The sequence below is a fragment of the Triticum urartu genome, chromosome 1A (assembly GCF_056163025.1).
Source record: "Triticum urartu cultivar PI428250 chromosome 1A, HENAU_Tu73, whole genome shotgun sequence".
NCBI classification, from domain to species: domain Eukaryota; kingdom Viridiplantae; phylum Streptophyta; class Magnoliopsida; order Poales; family Poaceae; genus Triticum; species Triticum urartu.
This window is the reverse complement of record NC_141873.1, coordinates 190054728-190073549: the sequence shown is the minus strand read 5'-3', so window position 1 is coordinate 190073549 and position 18822 is coordinate 190054728. Positions and strand designations below refer to the sequence as shown.

The window sequence follows — 18822 nt, the reverse complement described above, 5'->3', positions numbered from 1 at the left end:
GCCAAAGTTTCCCTGACTTGGGCCTTGGCCAAATGGCCCTTCAGAATTCTCTGGGAGAGGTTAGCACGTGCTTTTCTATCCCTGGGATTGGGCCGAGATACCTGGGTTTTCTCCGTGAACCAAACCAAACGAGCCCTTACAGGTTGAGATTCATGTTGCTTTTCTTCAAGGCACATAGTATCATGTTGAAGTCGCCAAGTACCATGCAAGGTCTCCTTGCGGTCCGTAGACCACTGTACCTTGGGGCGAACCAATTTAGGCCCTGTTTGATAGCAAAATATTTTCTAAGTATTTTGAGAATACTACAGTTTTTGAGATTACTATAGTTTTATCTACAATGAGTTGTTTGGTTGCCCATAACAATTATGCTTTTAATATTGTAGTATTGGGCAAATTGCAATTTTTTCTCTGCATAAAAAAAACCCCAAACCTCTTTTTTAAAAACAAAGCTGCTGAGTGCTTAAACACAACGGCTAAACAACAAAATTTACAGCGTTATGCGGCAGCCAAACTGGTTTTATGTATTGTGAATACTGCAAAATACTCTGTTTTGATAAAACTATGGTATCTCACATCTACAGGCAAATTACTGTAGTTTTTGATATTTTGGTTTATATAATACTTTGCTAAGCCTTAGTGAGGAAGTTGGCGTCTCAAACACACAGTGAAAGTGGTCAAATTCGAGTACAGAACTTTCCCAGGTCTCCGCTCTCTTGAAGGCAAGCAACCAACCAACCACGGCACCAACCTCTCCACCGCCCGGTTACCATACCCACCGTTCCAACGGCACGTCTATTTCACGTGCCCTTCCTGCCTCCCCTTCCTTCCTCTCCTCCCACATCACCTCCACCTACCGCCGGCGAACTCGTCCCCGTTGCTCTCCAATCTTGCCAACGGAGATGACGACAGAGGGTCTGGTGCCGATCACGCGGGACTACCTCGCGCGCTACTACGACAAGTACCCGCTGCCCCCTATCCCCGACGGCGTAACCGCCCTCGCTGCCCGCCTCCGCGCTCTGTCCGCCGAACTCGCCGCCGCCTCTCCCTTCTCCCCCGGTGAGCGCTTTATCTGATGCCTCGCTGCGATTCGCTTGCTTCTCGACCCCGCTGCTGCTACCTTTGATCTTACTACGATTCCTGAAGAGTGGAATGGGTACAGTAATCTTGTTCGGTTCTTCTAGTGCGGGTAGTTTCCTGCTCGGGGGCATGCTAGAAATTGGAGGCTGCTTCCCTTTCTTCGGTCTAGCCAGACTCAAAACGATTAAAATCAGTTATTGCCAGCACAATAACTGAGGTGGGTATGCTTCTCAGGGTTTGTACGTTTTCGGTTCTTTTTCCCCATTATATGCAGAATTTGGTTAGTGGCTAACTAGTAACTAGTGCTGTTATCTTGTACTAATTGACTTGAAAGTTTAGTCTTAGAAGCTGAAACTGCAGCAGGTTTTGATCCTTGGCATGCACTAATTATAATTGGCCTTTCTATAGTGCTTTTGTTAGCCGCGTGGATGTTTGGTTTGACAGGGGCGTCTAATTTGTTACATTCGGGTGCTGCTCATTAGTCCTGGAAGCCATTTATGTTTCATCTCTGTAGTAAGATTGTATGCTATCTACCTGTAAAAGACCTGTGCATTACAAAGGGTGCCATATGGTTAATTTTAGTTAAGACAAACAACAAAAATAAATTATTAGAAATATGAAGGGAAAATCCCCTGTACTTGTACGGTGAGTGCTCACATTAGCAGTGGAAAAAACAAATGTAACTCTCTTAGAAAGGGAAAGTAGGCGGGAAATTGGGAGCAGGGACAATGGTTTTGTAATTAACATTTTGAAATGGAGATTTCCATTTTGGCCGTAAATCCTGAATGAATACGTTTTGGCCACTTAGTTGACATACTGGTACCGATCCCACTTATCAGTGAGACGATCAGTGAAAAAGCAAGATGAACTTAGTCCAAGAAAAAGGTCAAGTCCCATTAAAGATAGAGAAATATGCATGCTAGCATAAGTTATCAGTGGCAGATCTCATGCGTTGGTTTCTTGCGACGTCTGTTGTAAATCCATGCAGGGTGTTGTTAGCAGAAGTTTTACGAATGTGTAAGGGTTAACACTAAGATTAAAACCATTTCATATTGTACCTTACTATCTAAGAAGAGAAGTAGATTTTCACTAGGACATCAGCTGCGACTCTTTGGCTTGCTAATTATAGAACATTGCTTGGGTGATCTTTCTGAAGCAAGTATTGTTCTGACATGATAAATCTATCTTTTTTGCATGTCGAAGAGGAGGAGCACTTGGAACAAGAGGCATCTGGTGTACCTGCCCATAAAATAGATGAGAACATGTGGAAGAACAGAGAACAGATGGAAGAGATTCTGTTTCTGCTTAATAAATCTCGTCGTCCCGTTGCTGTAAGTTTAGTTCTGAATCTTGCTTCAAGGATGACTCCTACCTTTCAATTTTGTAGCTAACATTTGTCATGTGCTTGCGACCAGCTTCAACAGAAGTCCACACTAGAAGACGCTGAGATAGTTTCCACACTTGATGATTGTGAAACTAAATTGAAAGAGATGTTGAAGAAGTTGGAACAGTTTCAGCTAAAAAATGCCGATAATGTTTTCAATACAGGTTGACATTCTTTCCTTCTGCTTACTTTACTGTTAACTGTTTCATAAATAGAGGTAAAAGATACAATTACCCATTAAAACTTGTATTACTGTGCACCCAATAGTTTTGTACTGGTTGTTTTCTAGCATGTCCTGGACATAGATGATTGAATCTCCTTCCCATATAATTTCCCTGGAGCCCTTCACTGTTTCCTGAGATTTTCCTCAGTTGTTAATCTCACAGTCCCAAATATTAGCTTACTATGATATTTTTTAGACCAACTAGCTTACTGTGATATGCTCTATGATATATCTTGTTCTATTTTGTGACGAGTCTGTACCATGTTGCCTTCCTGTCATTTTTGAACTATTGATTTCTGGAACTGAAATTTGTATAGTAAAACAGTACTTCTTTTGTCATGTTAATTGCCTTATCATTTGGTATTTGACCTGCATTTACAACATCTGTAGTTATGACATACATGCCACAAGACTTCCGCGGTACACTGATCAGGCAACAGCGAGAACGCTCTGAGAGAAATAAGCAAGCGGAGGTTGATGCTGTAGTTAGTTCTGGTGGAAGCATTCATGATAGATATGCATTGCTATGGAAGCAGCAAATGGATAGGTTCTTCTCCTTTCATTTATCGGTCTACAAATTTTCATTATCAATAAATTTATAATTATTTTCCATTTTGGTATGTAGGCGGGTGCAATTAGCGCAGCTTGGTTCTGCAACAGGTGTATATAAGACACTTGTTAGGTACTTGGTTGGTGTTCCACAGGTTAGCCAAATTGTTCAATTCATATTCACCATATTTGATGATGATGATCGTTATTCTAAATTTGAGATAACACTGGATTGTTACGAATTTCATTCCATCTAATATTGGCATATTATTATCAAGATGTAAATTGTTGAATGTTCCCTTAAGTAGTTATTATTACTCCTTTTAGAATGCAATGTTACATGGTGGCATAGTAACAATCAGTTTCTTGTGCTGACCATTGCAGGTGTTATTGGATTTTATTCGACAAATAAATGATGCTAATGGGTATGCATGCTACTATTTTTATCGTAACACAAGTTAGCATGTACTACCATGTACATGGAGTGAAGGACAAATATTGAATGTACTTATTATTGATGACATTTCTTTCTATTGAATTTTCTCGTCAGACCTATGGAAGTGCAAAGAGAACGCTACGGGCCAGCACTATACACACTTACAAAACTGGTGCTTGCAGTTCGGTTGTATCTACATCTCTCTTTGGCACGATATGGACAGAAGAAAATGTGAGCGAGTTTTTATTTGAAAAGAGTATACACTTTTTAACTAGCCATAGAATATCTTGCGGGAATTAGCTCTGTTTGCATATGCCCCTTTTAATTCTAATAACTCTGAAACTCTATTTAAAAAATAAACAGAGGGAAGGATGACATTGCTGTGTTGCAGCAGGCAGTGGTTATATACACCGAGGAATTTGGGAAGTTCACTACATTCATCGGGTACTATAATTTCATTATCAACCTTATCTAGCTAACAGTTGTTACGCTCTAACAATAGTATGTTGATTTTCTATGTTCCCATGTTCCATACTAGTGCTTCACATATACGTTTAAAATTTTAACTCGCAATCATCTTCTATTCATACTCTGCAAATACTTGGATTCAAAGAAGAAATACATAATATTGTACAACCTTATTTCTGTGGGCTACAAGATTCAATAAGTTTGGCTTCCTGCTTCTTCACATGGTTTTGATACATTTTGAACCTAATAGCTATTTCTTTTCTTTTTGCTCTGAGCGTTTTACTTTGAGACATTGTTTAACTTGTTAACTTGATCTTAGCATCTTTGTTGTCGACCTACTTTATTGTATCAAAACCATGCACTTGTTAACCTGCATTTGGTGCCTACTGATTTCAGCAAATAATTATCAAATGTAACCTATAAATAACACGAAGAAGTCTAATCTACTGTAGGAAGTTAGATGCTGATCATGCAATGCAGGTTCACCAGCCTCAGCCTGAATAGATCCTAATATATGGCATGCAGAATTTCTTACTTCTATTTATGACTGTTAACACTTAACAATCTGTTAACTGCTGAGAGAAACCATTGCAGTGAGGTTTTTGTGAATGCCCCATTCTTCATATCTGCTGAGGATGCAGGTGCTGATTCGAGGTACTTACTCGATTCAGTGCAAATTTGATGCATTTTGCTGTGCTTATTTAGCATTAGCTCGCTACGAAGCATGGAGAAGTTTTGGAAGGGCTTTCAGAACTGAAAGACTCTTGTTTTTACACTTCATGTAGGAAAAACGATGAGTACCGAGAAACCATTATTCCAGCGGGAAAGACACATGAGGTACCATTTTAGTTGGACACAGTTTTTTTTTGGCTCATTAATGAAGAACCACGACACCTATTTTGGATTGGAGGGAGTATGAAATGCAAATTTGGTTTACAGTTACCTAAATATTTGAATATTAGTTTGGAACATCTTTTAGCTGTTTTTTGTGACTTTTAGGGTTTCAAAATACTTATGTTCTGTCAATCATTATTCTACAGGTTATTTTAAGTGTTGAGGCTGTCAACTCATATATTGCATGGGATTTCTCGTTGCAACAAGGGGCCCTCAGCACACTGCTGGTACTCTGTCCAACCCCTACTGCCAAGAAACACAAAATGATTAGCAATTTCCTATTGTGTAGTCATAATCTTTATGCTACTTGGAGTTGATTTTAACTGTTTTGATTGCTGTGTTATACTTCTATGTGTTTTCAATAGCTTAGTGAGCATGAGCGTGGGTACCGGGGACTTCCTTATTTAATTACTTTATGCAAAGATATGACAATGTTGTGTTTATATAGTCTGATGTAACCAATCTGTTAAGATCATGCCGGAGCTATCCAGGTACAAAGATATTCATCCAACTAACCCAACTACGGAGATATATATGCATTGTGCCGACTCCTTTCCTGAGTATGCCCTGTGGTATGGCTAGTGCTCCTTATGCGCCGCCTCCCCGTGAACCGCACATACTGTCCTTAAAAATATGACTTACAATTAAAACTATTATTGTATGTGTCCCCTCCGTTTCTTTTTACTCTGAATATAAGATTTGTCTGAAGTCAAATTTCATAAAAGTTTGTCCAACTTTATAGTAAAAATATCAACATCCACAATACTTAAGTCATACAATATGAAAATTAATTTCATGATGCATATAGTGATATTGATTTTGTATTATCAATGTTGGTATTTTTACTATAAATCTGATTTTAGACAAATCTTATATGCGGAGTAAAAAGAAACGAAGGGAGTATATATGTTAATATATTAACAAAATGATTACATGTTTTATATTTATTAAACTCTTCCGTGTGTAGTTCCATCTCTAACAACCATGATAGTTCTATCCAACACTATACTTTGTAAGGTATGTTAATACAACAACAACGACAAATCCTTTAGTCCCAAACAAGTTGGGGTAGGGCTAGAGCGGAAACCCATCAGATATCACAACCAACTCATGGTTCTGGCACATGGATAGCTAGCTTCCACGCACCCCTGTCCATGGCTAGTTCTTTGGTGATATTCCAGTCCTTCAGATCTCTCTTTACGGACTCCTCCCATGTCAAGTTTGGTCTACCCTGACATCTCAACATTATCAGCATGCTTTAGCTGTCTCTATGCCCTGAAGCTTCTGGAGGCCTGCGCTCAATATGCCCAAACCATCTCAAACGATGTTGGACAAGCTTCTCTTCAATTGGTGCTACCCCAACTCTATCCCGTATATCATCATTCTGGCCCTGATCCTTCCTTGCGTGGCCGCACATCCATCTCAACATGCGCATCCGGCATCTCCAGTACACCTAACTGTTGAAACATGTCGCCTTTTAGTCGACCAACGCTCAGCATCATACAACATTGCGAGTTGAATCACCAGAACCCGCCTTTTAGCTTTTGTGGCACTCTCTTGTCACAGAGAATGCCAGAAGCTTGACGCCACTTCATCTATCCGGCTTTGATTCGAGGGCTCACATCTTCATCAATATCACCATCGTTCTGCAGCATTGACCCCAAATATCAAAAGGTGTCCTTCTGAGGTACCACCTGCCCATCAAGGCTAACCTCCTCCTCGCGCCTAGTAGTATTGAAACCACACCTTATGTACTTGGTTTTAGTTACTAAGCCTAAAACCTTTCAATTCCAAGGTTTGTCTCCATAGCTCTAACTTTCTATTGACCCCCTTCCGACTATCACCGACTAGCGCCACATCATCCACAAAGAGCATACACCATGGGATATGTCCTTGTATATCACTTGTGACCTCATCCATCAGCAAACCAAAAAGATAAGGGCTCAAAGCTGACCCTTGGTGCAGTTCTATTTTAACCGGGAAGTCATTAGTGTCGCCACCACTTGTTCAAACAATTGTTACATGTCCTTGATGAGGGTAATGTGCTTTGTTGGGACTTGGTTTTCTCCAAGGGAGACATGTATAACCATCAGACTTCCTATGAACATCTGGACTATCTATAATCACTTTATTCAAAGCTAATAAGCCAAAATCCAGAGTCAAACCTGTTAAGGTAGTAGGAGTACTTGGTTGTGGGCTTAAACCTTTCCTCGAGGGCAGACAAATAAGAGCAAGATTAATAATATAGCCGACTGCTAGCTCTATCTTTGTGCCACCTCATTTATAGCCAACCTAAAAGCCCATTCATATAATAGTTGTTGGCTCTATACACTATGTAGTTAATGCTTGACCCCACCTTCTTCTCTCACAAAGTGTATTGGAGCTCGTGCTGCAGCTGGATACAAGTTTACAGCCCATCCCTCTTCTCTCTCCTCTCCCCTCTCCTCCACATCATCATAATTCTGAGGTGGCAATCCTTATAGCCCGCTTATGTCACCCTATTATACTTGCTCTAAAGTCTGCCATGGCAGCCCTTTTATCGAGTTGTTCTGTTAGCGATTTTTTAGGCTGTTTTAGTTAGGCCAGGAGGATGCCGTATGTGCGTCACTGGCATGATTGTAGGGTGTCGTTGAAGCAGCACAAAGGTTGTGGAGGAGCAAATCCACCTTGCTGCTACAATGTGTACAACACAAGTGATGAAGGAACTACTTCAACGTATTGTGCTAGATATCACTCTAGAGGCGAATGTAGGCCGATATGGCAGCAAGAGTTGAATCCAGAACTCCTAGAGCACAAGATCTACTCCAAGATCTTAGATAAGAACAACAAGTTTTATTATAGGTAGTGGGTACATAGTCTGGTTCAAAGTAGAGGTGAGGACCTCTATATATAGGGCTTTGGGAAGCCTTCACATACTTTTACTTATAGCTGGTATACTCTAGAAAACATTATTTAAGTTTCACCATTCTACTCATAGCTACTCACAACTAGAAGATTCTAGAAAACAGTAGGTAGGATAAAAAAGAAAAGAAAAGAAATACTACACTAGAGTGGAAGCATCTAGAAGTAGCCAAACAAATCTGACATACGATTTTTTTTCTCATCTAGTGTTGTTTGGAACTTGCCCTCGAGTTATCTTCATAGAGCGCTTCTTCTGGATGGTAGGGAGTCAAAGTCTGCAACATTGAAAATGTTGGATATGCCCATGTCGCTTGGAGATCTATCACATAAGCATTATCATTTATCTTCCTCATGATAGAGAAGGGCCCATACCTTTGCTGCCTAAGCTTCCCCTTAACACCTAAAGGCAGCCTCTCTTTTCGGAGGTAGACCATCACCTTATCACCAACTTGGAATGATTTTGGCCTCCTTTTGCAATCAGCAAGTTGTTTATATTTCTGATTTTGTGCTTCCAGAACACCACGAATCTCTTCAAATAACTCGGTGTAATTATCAGCAAAGGACAATGCTGATTTTGAGTTTCCTCTTGATGGTAGCTTCACCAGGTCCACCACATGTGTTGGAACTTTAGTGTAGACAATGGAAAAAGGACTCCTTCCTGTGGATCTATGCTTGGAGTTATTGTAGGAGAACTCTGCAAGAGATAGAGCCAAATCTCATTGTCCCTTTCTTTCTCCACAAATGCAACAGATCAGATTACCCAAAAACTTGTTCACCACTTCCGTTTGTCCATCTGTTTGTGGATGAACGGTGTCGTCAAGCGATGAAACCAGACCATACTCGGCATGGCGCCCAACATGTTTTGGGGGGTGACGATGCTCATGGCCGTCTTCATCTTCAATTGGTCCTTTACTCGAAGCGTCGACGACATGACACCGTACGAGGCGTGGCACGGTGTGAAGCCTGATGTACATTTCCTTCGTGTTTTCGGGTGTGTAGGCCACGTCAAGATGGCGCACCCTCATCTGAAGCTCGATGATCGGAGTTCACCCATGGTCTTCATCGGCTACGAGACCGGCTCCAAGGTGTACATGATGTATAACCCCGCCTCAAAGCACGTGCACATCTCCCGTGATGTCATCTTTGACGAGGTGCTGTAACTGGGAGGCGTCGGGGGAGCCGTCGACGAGCATGGTTGTGACTAAAACGAGATTTGCTCCTGTGGCCCAGATGAGAACTGTTCGCACCCTTCTCACGGTGGCTTCTATTCGCCAATGGTCTGTCTCTCAGCTTGATGTCAAGAATGTTTTTCTTAATGGTGAGTTGCCTGAGGAGGTATACATGCAGCCACCACCACCACCCGGGTATTCTATTCTGTTCATGATGGCATGGTAGGCAGTGTTCGCCGCTCTCTCTATGGCCTTAAGCAAGCCCCTCGTGCTTTGTTTGAGCATTTCGTCTCAATGGTGACTGCGGCTGGTTTTTCGGCGAGTGCTCATGATCCCACGCTTTTTGTCCACCCTACCTCTCGTGGTCGGACTCTTTTTCTATATGTCGACGACATGATCATCACTGGCGACAACTCTAAGTACATTGCCTTTGTGAAGGCTCGTCGTAGTGAGCAGTTTCTTATGTTTGATCTTGGTCCTCTTCGCTACTTTCTTTGGATTGAGGTTTCTTCCGCCTCTAATGGCTCTCAAAAGAGAAGTATATTCACGATCTTATTGCTCGTGTTGCTCTTACTGATGAGCGCTTTTGAGGCTTCGATGGAACTCAACGTCCACCTCCGTGCTTCCGACGGTGACTCTCTGTTTGACCTGATGCGCTGCCGTTATCTTGTTGAGAGTCTTGTCTATCTAGCTGTTACTCATTTGGATATTTCCTCATCCCATGTCTATCTAGCTGTTACTCATTTGGATATTTCCTCATCCCATTCACATTTTGAGTCGGTATGTCTCTGCTCCACTTTGGTCCACTACTGGCACCTCCTTTGTGTTTCACAGTATCTTTGTGGGACTCTCTCTCACTATCTCTTTTTTCTACCCTCTAGTTCGTTCCATCTTTAGGCCTATTTGGATGCTACTTGGGCTAGCGATCCTTCGGATTGACAACCCCTTTTTGCTTACTGTGTTTTTCTTGGTGGTTCTTTCATTGCCTGCAAGACGAAGAAACAGATTGCAGTTTTCATTTGAGTGCAGAGGCTGAGTTGCGTGCTATGGCTCTTCTAACAGAAGGGCTGACTTGGCTACGGTGGTTGCTTGAGGATTTTGTTTGTCGCTACACCCATTCCTCTTATTTTCAACAGTACATGTGTTATTAGTATTCACACGACTCTGCGAAGCATGAGCTCACCAAGCATATGGTGTTGATGGTTCCTTTGTGCGCTCCAGTGTGCAGGATTAGATGATTGCTCTTCAGTATGTGTCTTCCGAGTTACAGTTGGTGGATTTCTTCATGAAGGCATAGACTAGAGCATAATGGCTTTTATCTCTCCAAACTCAGTGTTGTTGACCCGCATGAGTTTAAGAGGGGTGTTAGAGTTATAATAGTGTTGTGTAGCTTTTGTATTTTCCCTGTTGTATAAGGGAATTTCTGCACATTTCCTACACTTGTACATGTATACATACTGGCCTATGGCACCGTGGAATTACAAGTTGTTCCCATAACACCTGGATGTGCAATTTTGCAGAAAATGGCTACTTTCTTCTCCACACTATAAATACCCCTTCCCACTTCAGATAGGGTTACCTCTTGAGTATTTCTTCCATATGTACTTTGGAGAAAGATTTTGATGTAGGGTGGAACCCTAATGGATGATCTTTTCACACTTGGAAGGGGGAAAAGGGATGAACAACAAGAACAACAAGAGGAAATCACTCAAACAAACCCAAATCACACATCCACTAGAATAGCATACATGAGATCCACAAGTATACAAGAACAATCAAGGGAAAATAGCACAAAGGTAAGGTTCTTCCCACTCCAAAGGAGGTGGGGTCTTGATGATAGTCTTCTCCAAGAGGTCTTGATATCCACTTGGGATCTTCTCCTAGGAGGTGTTGATCTCCAAGAGGAGTGGTAGATGAGCAAAGCTCTCTCTAGATAGTCTCATACACTTTGCTAACCCTAATTTTGAGCTGGGGGACTAGTACTTATAGCCTAGGGAAGATTTGGCGGGAAAAGCAGGAGTACAAGGGTCATTTGCCCCTAATGCACGCAGGCATGGTCGGGGTGGTCTAGGCAACCGGGGTGGTCGACTGGGAGGAAGGTCCGGGCACCCGCGGTGTCCAGAAACTTTGCCCTCTGGTGGCCGGAAGTCCATTTGTCCGGGCACCCGGGGTGTCGGGAGAGCCTCCGGTGTTTCGCGTCTTGGACTTTCTCTTCCTTCCTCTTGTGGCTCCCCGTGGACTTGCTGATCCTTCCTTGCTTCTCCATGGTCTTCTCCTGATACCTAAGCATGCATAAAGTCTCCACTTGAGGTAGAAGTCATTTCTCACATGAGCTCAAAGGAAGCTCGAAGAGGAAAGAGGTAACCTCGGTTTCGATGGCACGTGCGTGGGCTCTCGTCATTGGTCCGCCTCGTGTTTGCGGTGGTGATGGAATATCCATGGGAATGGCCGTGGGATGCTCCGCATCAGATTTCCCAATCCCCCAATCTCATTTCCTTTGATTTTTGGAGAAATTCTTGAGGGTATTTGGGCTTTTTGGCTTTGGTTCCTTTTGTTCTAGCAAAAATGTTGGTCATTTTGACCAAGACTCTTCACCAAACACATCCTCTCGTAATAGTGCGGGATCCTTACCAACTCAACGAAAATAAAATAGAGCCTTCTCGAAACCTCTGGGCTTCTATGACTAGATCTATTCCTTTTGGGTTGTCGCCGATGACTCGACAATCATCATAAAGGGGACTAAAACCTGACAATGCAATTAACAAACACATTACTCCCTATAATTGTGTCATCAATACCAAAATATCATTAGGGGCCTAGATGCACTTTCAAGTCATCTTGGTCCTATCCAAATAGGAAAAACCCATTGGTCATCTCACTTAAGTCCGTTGCAACAAATAATTACTCCCTCTGTAAACAAATGTAGGACGTTAATTAAACTGCGTAAACGTCCCACATTTGTTTACAGAGGGAGTAGGTATTAAGTATTATTTGTTCTGACTTTCTAGGAAAAGTTCCCGTTTTTCTCATTTCAATCCTTCAAACTTGACTGAAAAAAATAAATTGCGAATGATATTGTTATTTCACCTTCAGAAACTGGCAGTTTGATGTACATTTCTCTTCACTGTTGTATGTGATTTGTGTTCTTACAATTCTGAAGTGAAAACTTTTACCTGGACAGGATATTGGCTTTCATGTGGAGTACATAAGCCCGTCACAGGAGAAAACGGTAGGTTTTTAAATTTTGGGATAATGTGACTATGTTTTTTCTGTTCACAAAAGGAAATGAAATATCCTGAAGATATCTACAGTTTGTCATTTGTGGATATTGATGATATTAATTCAATTAGTAGTAGTATGACTGCAGTAGTTATCATGGTTTGGTGCTTAGATTCGAAGCTAGTTTCTAATGATTAAATAGTGCTGATTGTTGTCTTTTTAGTAGTTAAAAAAACTACTTTGTAACTGGCACACCTATACCTCAAATTACTTAAAAGGAAGCACTAGGAATCAGACTACCGATCCTTGCTTCCTATCAGACTAGTGCTAAGCCGTAGGATGAGATGTAAGACGGCCGTTGGATCCAGTACTAGGCCGTGCATGGTTCTTTGATTGCTTCCTAATAACTGCTTCTGGTTGGCTCTTTGATTGCTTCCTAATAACTGCTTCTGGTTGGCTCTTTGATTGCTTCCTAATAACTGCTTATAACTGCTTCTGGTTAGCACACACACACTCTCGCTAAACTCTCCTGTGATTATGTTAATCCTGAAACGTGAAGCCCTCAGACTGCACGGAATCAAAGTTTGATTCCAATTTGCTTCCGATCTAGTGCGTCCATCTATGAGACCTTCCAGGATTGATACTTTTGTTTTCTTCATATGATTTGTTTCCCACATATGTGCTTCCATAAACTCAATATAATTTTGCTTCAACAAACAGTAGCCAAAGTAGTTTTGGTCTAACACAAATTCATTAGGAAATATGTGCTCATTATAAATGTTTACTCTGTATCTCCAATGAAGCAAGAATTTGTTTCTGGCAACCAGAAAATTTGCTTCCACTGAAAGGAAATTTGCATCAATGGTCAACAATTAAATATGCTTCCACTCAAACATAAAATGGTTTCCACGGTAGCAACTAGATTGTTTTCAAACGAACACAAAATTGCTTCTAAAGAAAAAGGAATCTGCTTCCATCCACGTAAAAGCCTAATACAATTAAAACAGAAAAAATAAATCTTATCCAAGGTCCATGTCTAAGAGACTAAGACGTATAGGAAGCGAGGGCATTGTCTTGGGCCGCGGCTGCACGATAGGGAATGTGTAGGCGAAGAATCACGAAATGAAAGTTGTCGCCATTGTGGTGACAGCAAGCAGCAGGGCTGCCACTGCAACCGATTGATCGCTTGGTTTGATGGTCGCGTGAGCTAGAGCTCACACGCTCTAGCGTGTGCCGCAATGCGTCCACGTCGTCATGTCAGTGGAGTACTTAGGAAAACGCCATCCTCAAGGGAAGCCTTAATCGCGGTTCCGCCCATGTCTCTACCACCTCCTCCACCGCCTTGAGATCGACACCGTCAACATCATGAGGAGAGGACAATACAACATGTTTAAGAAACTAGTGATACATGGTTGGAATCGTTCGGCGCAAAGCATCTGCACAACACGAAGCAACAATTTAATCTATCACAACATACATGATAGGCAATGGAAGCATAATAAAATTGAGGTGAAGAGAAAATTATATGTTGTAGGCAACATATTCATAACATGAAAGTAGGAAGCATGGCTTACATAAAAAGCAATGAGTCAATCTTTCACACCATACATGGGGCTTTCTTTAAATTTAAATGGTGCCAATAAACACAAAAAGGTAGAAGCATGAACTATGGAAGCAAACTACCTAGAGCAAAGAAACGTGTGTAGCATAATTAGGATGCATGGAATATTACAATGGTGATAAAAATGAAAACAACGATTTAAGAAAAACAACATGAAGCATGGAAGCATTCTACCTAGACCGAAGAAGCATATGAGGTATAGTTTGGAAGCCCAATAAGTACGAAGACCTAAGATAACATCTTTCAACCAGCATGCCACATAAGGGCTCTTCAGCATACACTAAGGTTTCAAATGCTTCATTATCCCGGGTCAGCTGAAAACATAAGAAATGAAAGCATGTTACAACAACAATTTTAAAAAAATCTAGCATGGTTGTATAGAAGCAAAGCATCTACAACGGAGAAAGATGTAGTATTATATGGGAGCATGAACTTTTCCTATGGTTATAAGCAGGAGAAGCAAAAAAATGATGAATTCAGTATCAGCAGGCAAGGAAGCTTTATGCAGAAACCTTAGAAGCAAATGTACTGTCATATTGGAAGTTCCTGTTGCGGTTGGATGAAAATATGCTATACAGAAGATACATAGAAGATGTTCTTACAGACAGCCGGTTCAGATTGAAGCATAGAAAAATTACCACTGAAGCAAAACTATAATGTCCGGCCACCAAGGGGACGGATGTTTTTGACTCATCAACATATTGATTTTTGTAACTTTTGTCATTTGGAAGCAAAATATATAGGGTCCAGAAGCATATGTATAGCAATTTAGACTACAGAACTAAGAAGCACTAACATAGTAGTTAAGAACAGATCTAAACTTGGATGCAAGCATGGAAATTTGAAATCAGATCGAAACTAATATTACTCGGCAAGATTGGGAATCATATTAATTTCATTTGCATAAGAAATTAACCAAATTTCGTAGATTAAATAGTGATCCATTACACATCGGATGTAACACAGATACACAAATTAATCAAACCAAGTATTGCATCCAGAGTAATGCGAATCAAATCAAGTGGTGAAAAAAGAATCAAACCCTAGTTCAGGTGAGTACATGCCAGGGGCACAATGGCTGGGATACGTGTGCAGCTTCTTTGCCAAGCCGAAAAGGCGAACCAGCGCGGCGGGATGAATGGTGAAGGAGCAGGATCTGACGGGGAAGCGGGCTGGCAATGGGGGCGGCGCCGTCGGCGGTGAGAGCAGGGCTTGGCGGAGCAGACATGGGCGGGTTGCTGCAGCGGCTACCTCGAGCAGTTGTTGACGTCATAGAGTTCTGGGGCCTGAGGCGGATTGCGGTGGTGGCGGAGGTAGCTGTCGCGACGAGGGAGGTCGGCGAGCTTGAGGATGCGCTTGCCCGGGTGATGCCACACGGGTAGGGTGGATGGGTCGAACATGTGACGTAATCAGGTGTTTAGGATGGGGCAGGCGAGATTTCCTCGGGGCATTAATTTGGGCAGTTTGCTTAGAGTATAAGCCATGGGATTAGGAAAGCATCAACGGCACAGGACAACTCTGAAGAAGTTCCCTATCAGACTACTGATTAGAAGTGTTTCCCTTACTTAAATGATTAATCAGTTGGCTAGTTGTTATCTCGGAAGAAACTTGAGCATTTCCATTTTGCAATGAAAAGTATTCAGAATCACACATCAAGTTGAACTAGCTTTTATATGTTTGTTTACCTAGTAGCGGACAGGTTGCCTGTGGCTTTAAAAACCAGTCATTGTCTTTGTTAGATACATATGCCTGCAAGATCCTATACAAGAGAATATGTGTTGAGAGAATAGCTAAAATTATATCCGGGGTCCCACCCGAGTCCTACATGCCACCCACAAAGATGTTCAACCCAAGTCCAAGGTGGTCAACAAAAGTCTAAGCAAGCTCCATGAGCTGAAGCAAGCCGCCCGGGTCAACAAAGGTCCAACTGAGCCCTCATGGTCAACAAGTTGATGGAAGAAGAGAAGATAAAAGACTAAGTCAAAGATGGAGCCCAAGCCAGAAAGCTATGGTGGAGGGAATTCCTCCTCCCATGGGCCACAATTTCCCTCCTAGCCCACTAGGATCCCATTGACTCATAGACCAAAGATTACCTCTTTCTACCCTCCCACCTCCTCATCTCAAGGGTAGCCTTTGTCATTTGTCAACGATCCCTATGCTATAAATAGCTCCCCATGGGCATGTAACTCATTCACGCCCCACTTGAACAAACTCAAGAGTCCCCCCTACCCCCGCCTTAGAACTGACTTCCGAAATGGGGGTTGCGATTCGGAGTCCGAGAAACCTTGTAAGGCTCGGAACGTCGGGAGTCGTGGGACTTCGGAAGCAGCGATATTCTGACTGTTCCATATACATGTTCTATAAATTTATTTTGACCTTCATATGTGTTAATTGTTTTCTCTAATGAATGTATATGTTTTCCAGTTGATTCTTCCCTACCGACGTTATGAAGCTGACCAAGTGAGTTCACTTTAATGCTTATCCTCTTTTGCTTCGAAATATTCTACTTTTCAGGTTTGTGGTCCAATCAATATAGTTTTCATTCAAAGCGAGTTAGTTCCAAAAAAGGGTTTAATAGGTTATAGGATTAGCATGTTTATGTGTTCGACAGATCAGTCAAATTTTATACTCCCTTCGGTCCAAATTAATTGTCACAGCTTTAGTACAAAGTATTATTCTTAGCATAGCAGTTTGCATGTTTAGGCTAGTGGAATACATCTTCGGCCGTCATAACATGGGCCACAGCGAGAGAACCACATGGTCTGTTGGCCGTTTGTATTATTATTAATGCAAACGGTAACCAGCCAATCAAAAGTATGAATCCCACCTTGATCTAGACCTTTGGTTCATCATCAGGTAATCAGAAACGTGTGCAGTCAGGCACCATAGTTGATTACTATTGTCCAACCACCCAAATTTATACCTCTATCCAACATTATTGATGTCATAGTCATTTGTTTTGTATATATTGCAATAAAATTTACTGTGGGGGCTCCCCTACAGTTTTGGTTCAGAAAAATGTGGAAACATATGGTTTTGCTAATAAATTGCTAGATGTACAATCCCAACCAGTTGACTAGGGAATGATTTAAACAGGGTAATGTTTGTCCTATTTTTGCTTTAATTATGCGACCGGCTTGCACAGGAAAAAACCCTGGGCAAGAGTACTGTTGCTTTAGCTTTTAGCAGCCATGGTGTAAGAGTAAAACCCGTATCTGCTCTTCTAATGCTTAACATTTCGTTTGTCCTGCACAGGGTAACTTTTGCACTGTTTTCGCTGGATCGTACAAGCTTGTATGGGACAACTCATATTCAACATTCTTCAAAAAGGTATTGATTGGAATCCTGTTCATCATTTACAGTTTGTATATTTAGTGACTTGACTTTTTAGCCATTTCCTATTTGTTTATAATGTCCTGGAGAAACTGTAACTCCTTTTCCTGATTTGCATCTAGCAAGCATCTCAGTTCATCTCCAAGACTGCTAGAATTTCTGCCTAAACTATGAAGTAATAAAATATATAAGGCTAACACATATTGCTTCGTAATAACTACTGCTTATGAAACCCACTGGCAGTGTGTTTACTAGGTTCAGTTTCTGTGACTATTGCTGGAACCACCCATGCTGGACATGGATGGTATGACCCTTCTTTTGCCGACTATTTTGAAGAAACTCCCTAAATCATGGATATTACAGATTGCAAAAGGCCTGGGTAGCACAAAATTTGAAGAATATGGAAACAGAAGCAAAAGGCAAAAAATGGGTGAAGGAGAAAAACTCTAGAAATTAAACCGGTCAAGTCCTGGGGCATCAAAAGTGGAAGAAACTCCCTAAATCATGGATATTAAAGATCGCCAAAGGCCTGGGTAGCACAAAATATGAATAATATGGAAACAAAAGCAAAAGGCCAAAAATGAGTAAAAGGAGAAAAACGCTAGGAATTAAACTGGTCAACTCCTGGGACATAAAAAGATACCCCCCCCCCCCCCCCCCCCACCTTTCTTCTCTTCTGATAATGATTGTCCATTCCATTTGCATATGCCAGACTCTCCGGTACAAGGTGGATGCAGTGCCTCCGGTCACCGAGACAGAGTAGCAGTGCAGATGCAGCCGAAGCCCTTATACCATGTTGTAACCTTATTCTTTTGCCGACTGTGTTGCAGCAATTCTAATCTCAAGTTTCAACTACACGTGGTAGCCCACTGGTGTATGAGCGCAGAATATGTATCTTTCTGTGCAAATATGTTTACGATGACTTGCTGATGCATGAATGCATCTGTACTAGAAGTATTACTTTTTTTTATGTGTTTATAATTTCAGAATTATGGATGTGCCTATTTTCCTGATTGTCCGATTTATCAGAATATCTGTTGGACCTTGCATTTGAATCTAAGAGTCGTCTTCATTTACTCCCTAGTCAGTGTTCTTCATTTACTCCCTAGTCAGTAGCAACGGCAGAGAATGTTCAACGAAGTGCTAGCATGTTTTTCTTTTGGAAGTCTGGCATTTTATTGATTAAGCAATAAAGTCATACCAAGTCTCCAAGATACAATCTGGAACAGAATGGAAAACACACAACAAACTAGAGTTCTTAACATGGGCCACTACATTACAATGCCGGTGAACATGCTTGAAAGATGTAGAAGTAAAAGTATGCCTTGTTTGATATATATCACCACGGAGTCCATATTAGATCGATCCCGTGTGTTGAGTTAATTCGTTGCATCAAAGAGAGACAATCTGAGGCAAATATCACAGAATATCACATGTGTGAATCCTTTGTCGCTCGATGTAGTGCAAGCGCTTCTGCCGTTTCCGGATCGAAGTATCGAGTGATGGACTCGGATCGAAGTATCCAGTGATGGGCTCGGAACACGCCAC

General features: G+C 41.6%; 1 protein-coding gene across 2 annotated transcripts; it reads left to right on the top strand.

Moving 5' to 3' along the window:
- The first annotated feature begins 746 nt into the window (after nucleotides 1–746).
- LOC125553552 (retinal-binding protein) lies at nucleotides 747–18323 on the top strand. 2 transcript variants are annotated; one of them, XM_048717327.2, is made up of 15 exons: nucleotides 747–1056; nucleotides 2281–2408; nucleotides 2493–2625; nucleotides 3075–3231; nucleotides 3310–3388; nucleotides 3618–3658; nucleotides 3784–3900; nucleotides 4033–4113; nucleotides 4732–4791; nucleotides 4923–4974; nucleotides 5178–5258; nucleotides 12283–12330; nucleotides 16366–16401; nucleotides 17197–17271; nucleotides 17987–18323. In XM_048717327.2, exons 1-15 carry the CDS (start codon nucleotides 900–902, stop codon nucleotides 18035–18037), a joined length of 1296 nt encoding a protein of 431 aa, XP_048573284.1. In that variant the 5' UTR covers nucleotides 747–899; the 3' UTR covers nucleotides 18038–18323. The 2 variants fall into 2 exon arrangements, with proteins under 2 accessions (XP_048573284.1, XP_048573296.1); XM_048717339.2 differs by lacking the exons at nucleotides 12283–12330; nucleotides 16366–16401; nucleotides 17197–17271; nucleotides 17987–18323 and adding an exon at nucleotides 10323–10598 and having other exon boundaries at nucleotides 761–1056.
- Nucleotides 18324–18822: the final 499 nt, after the last annotated feature.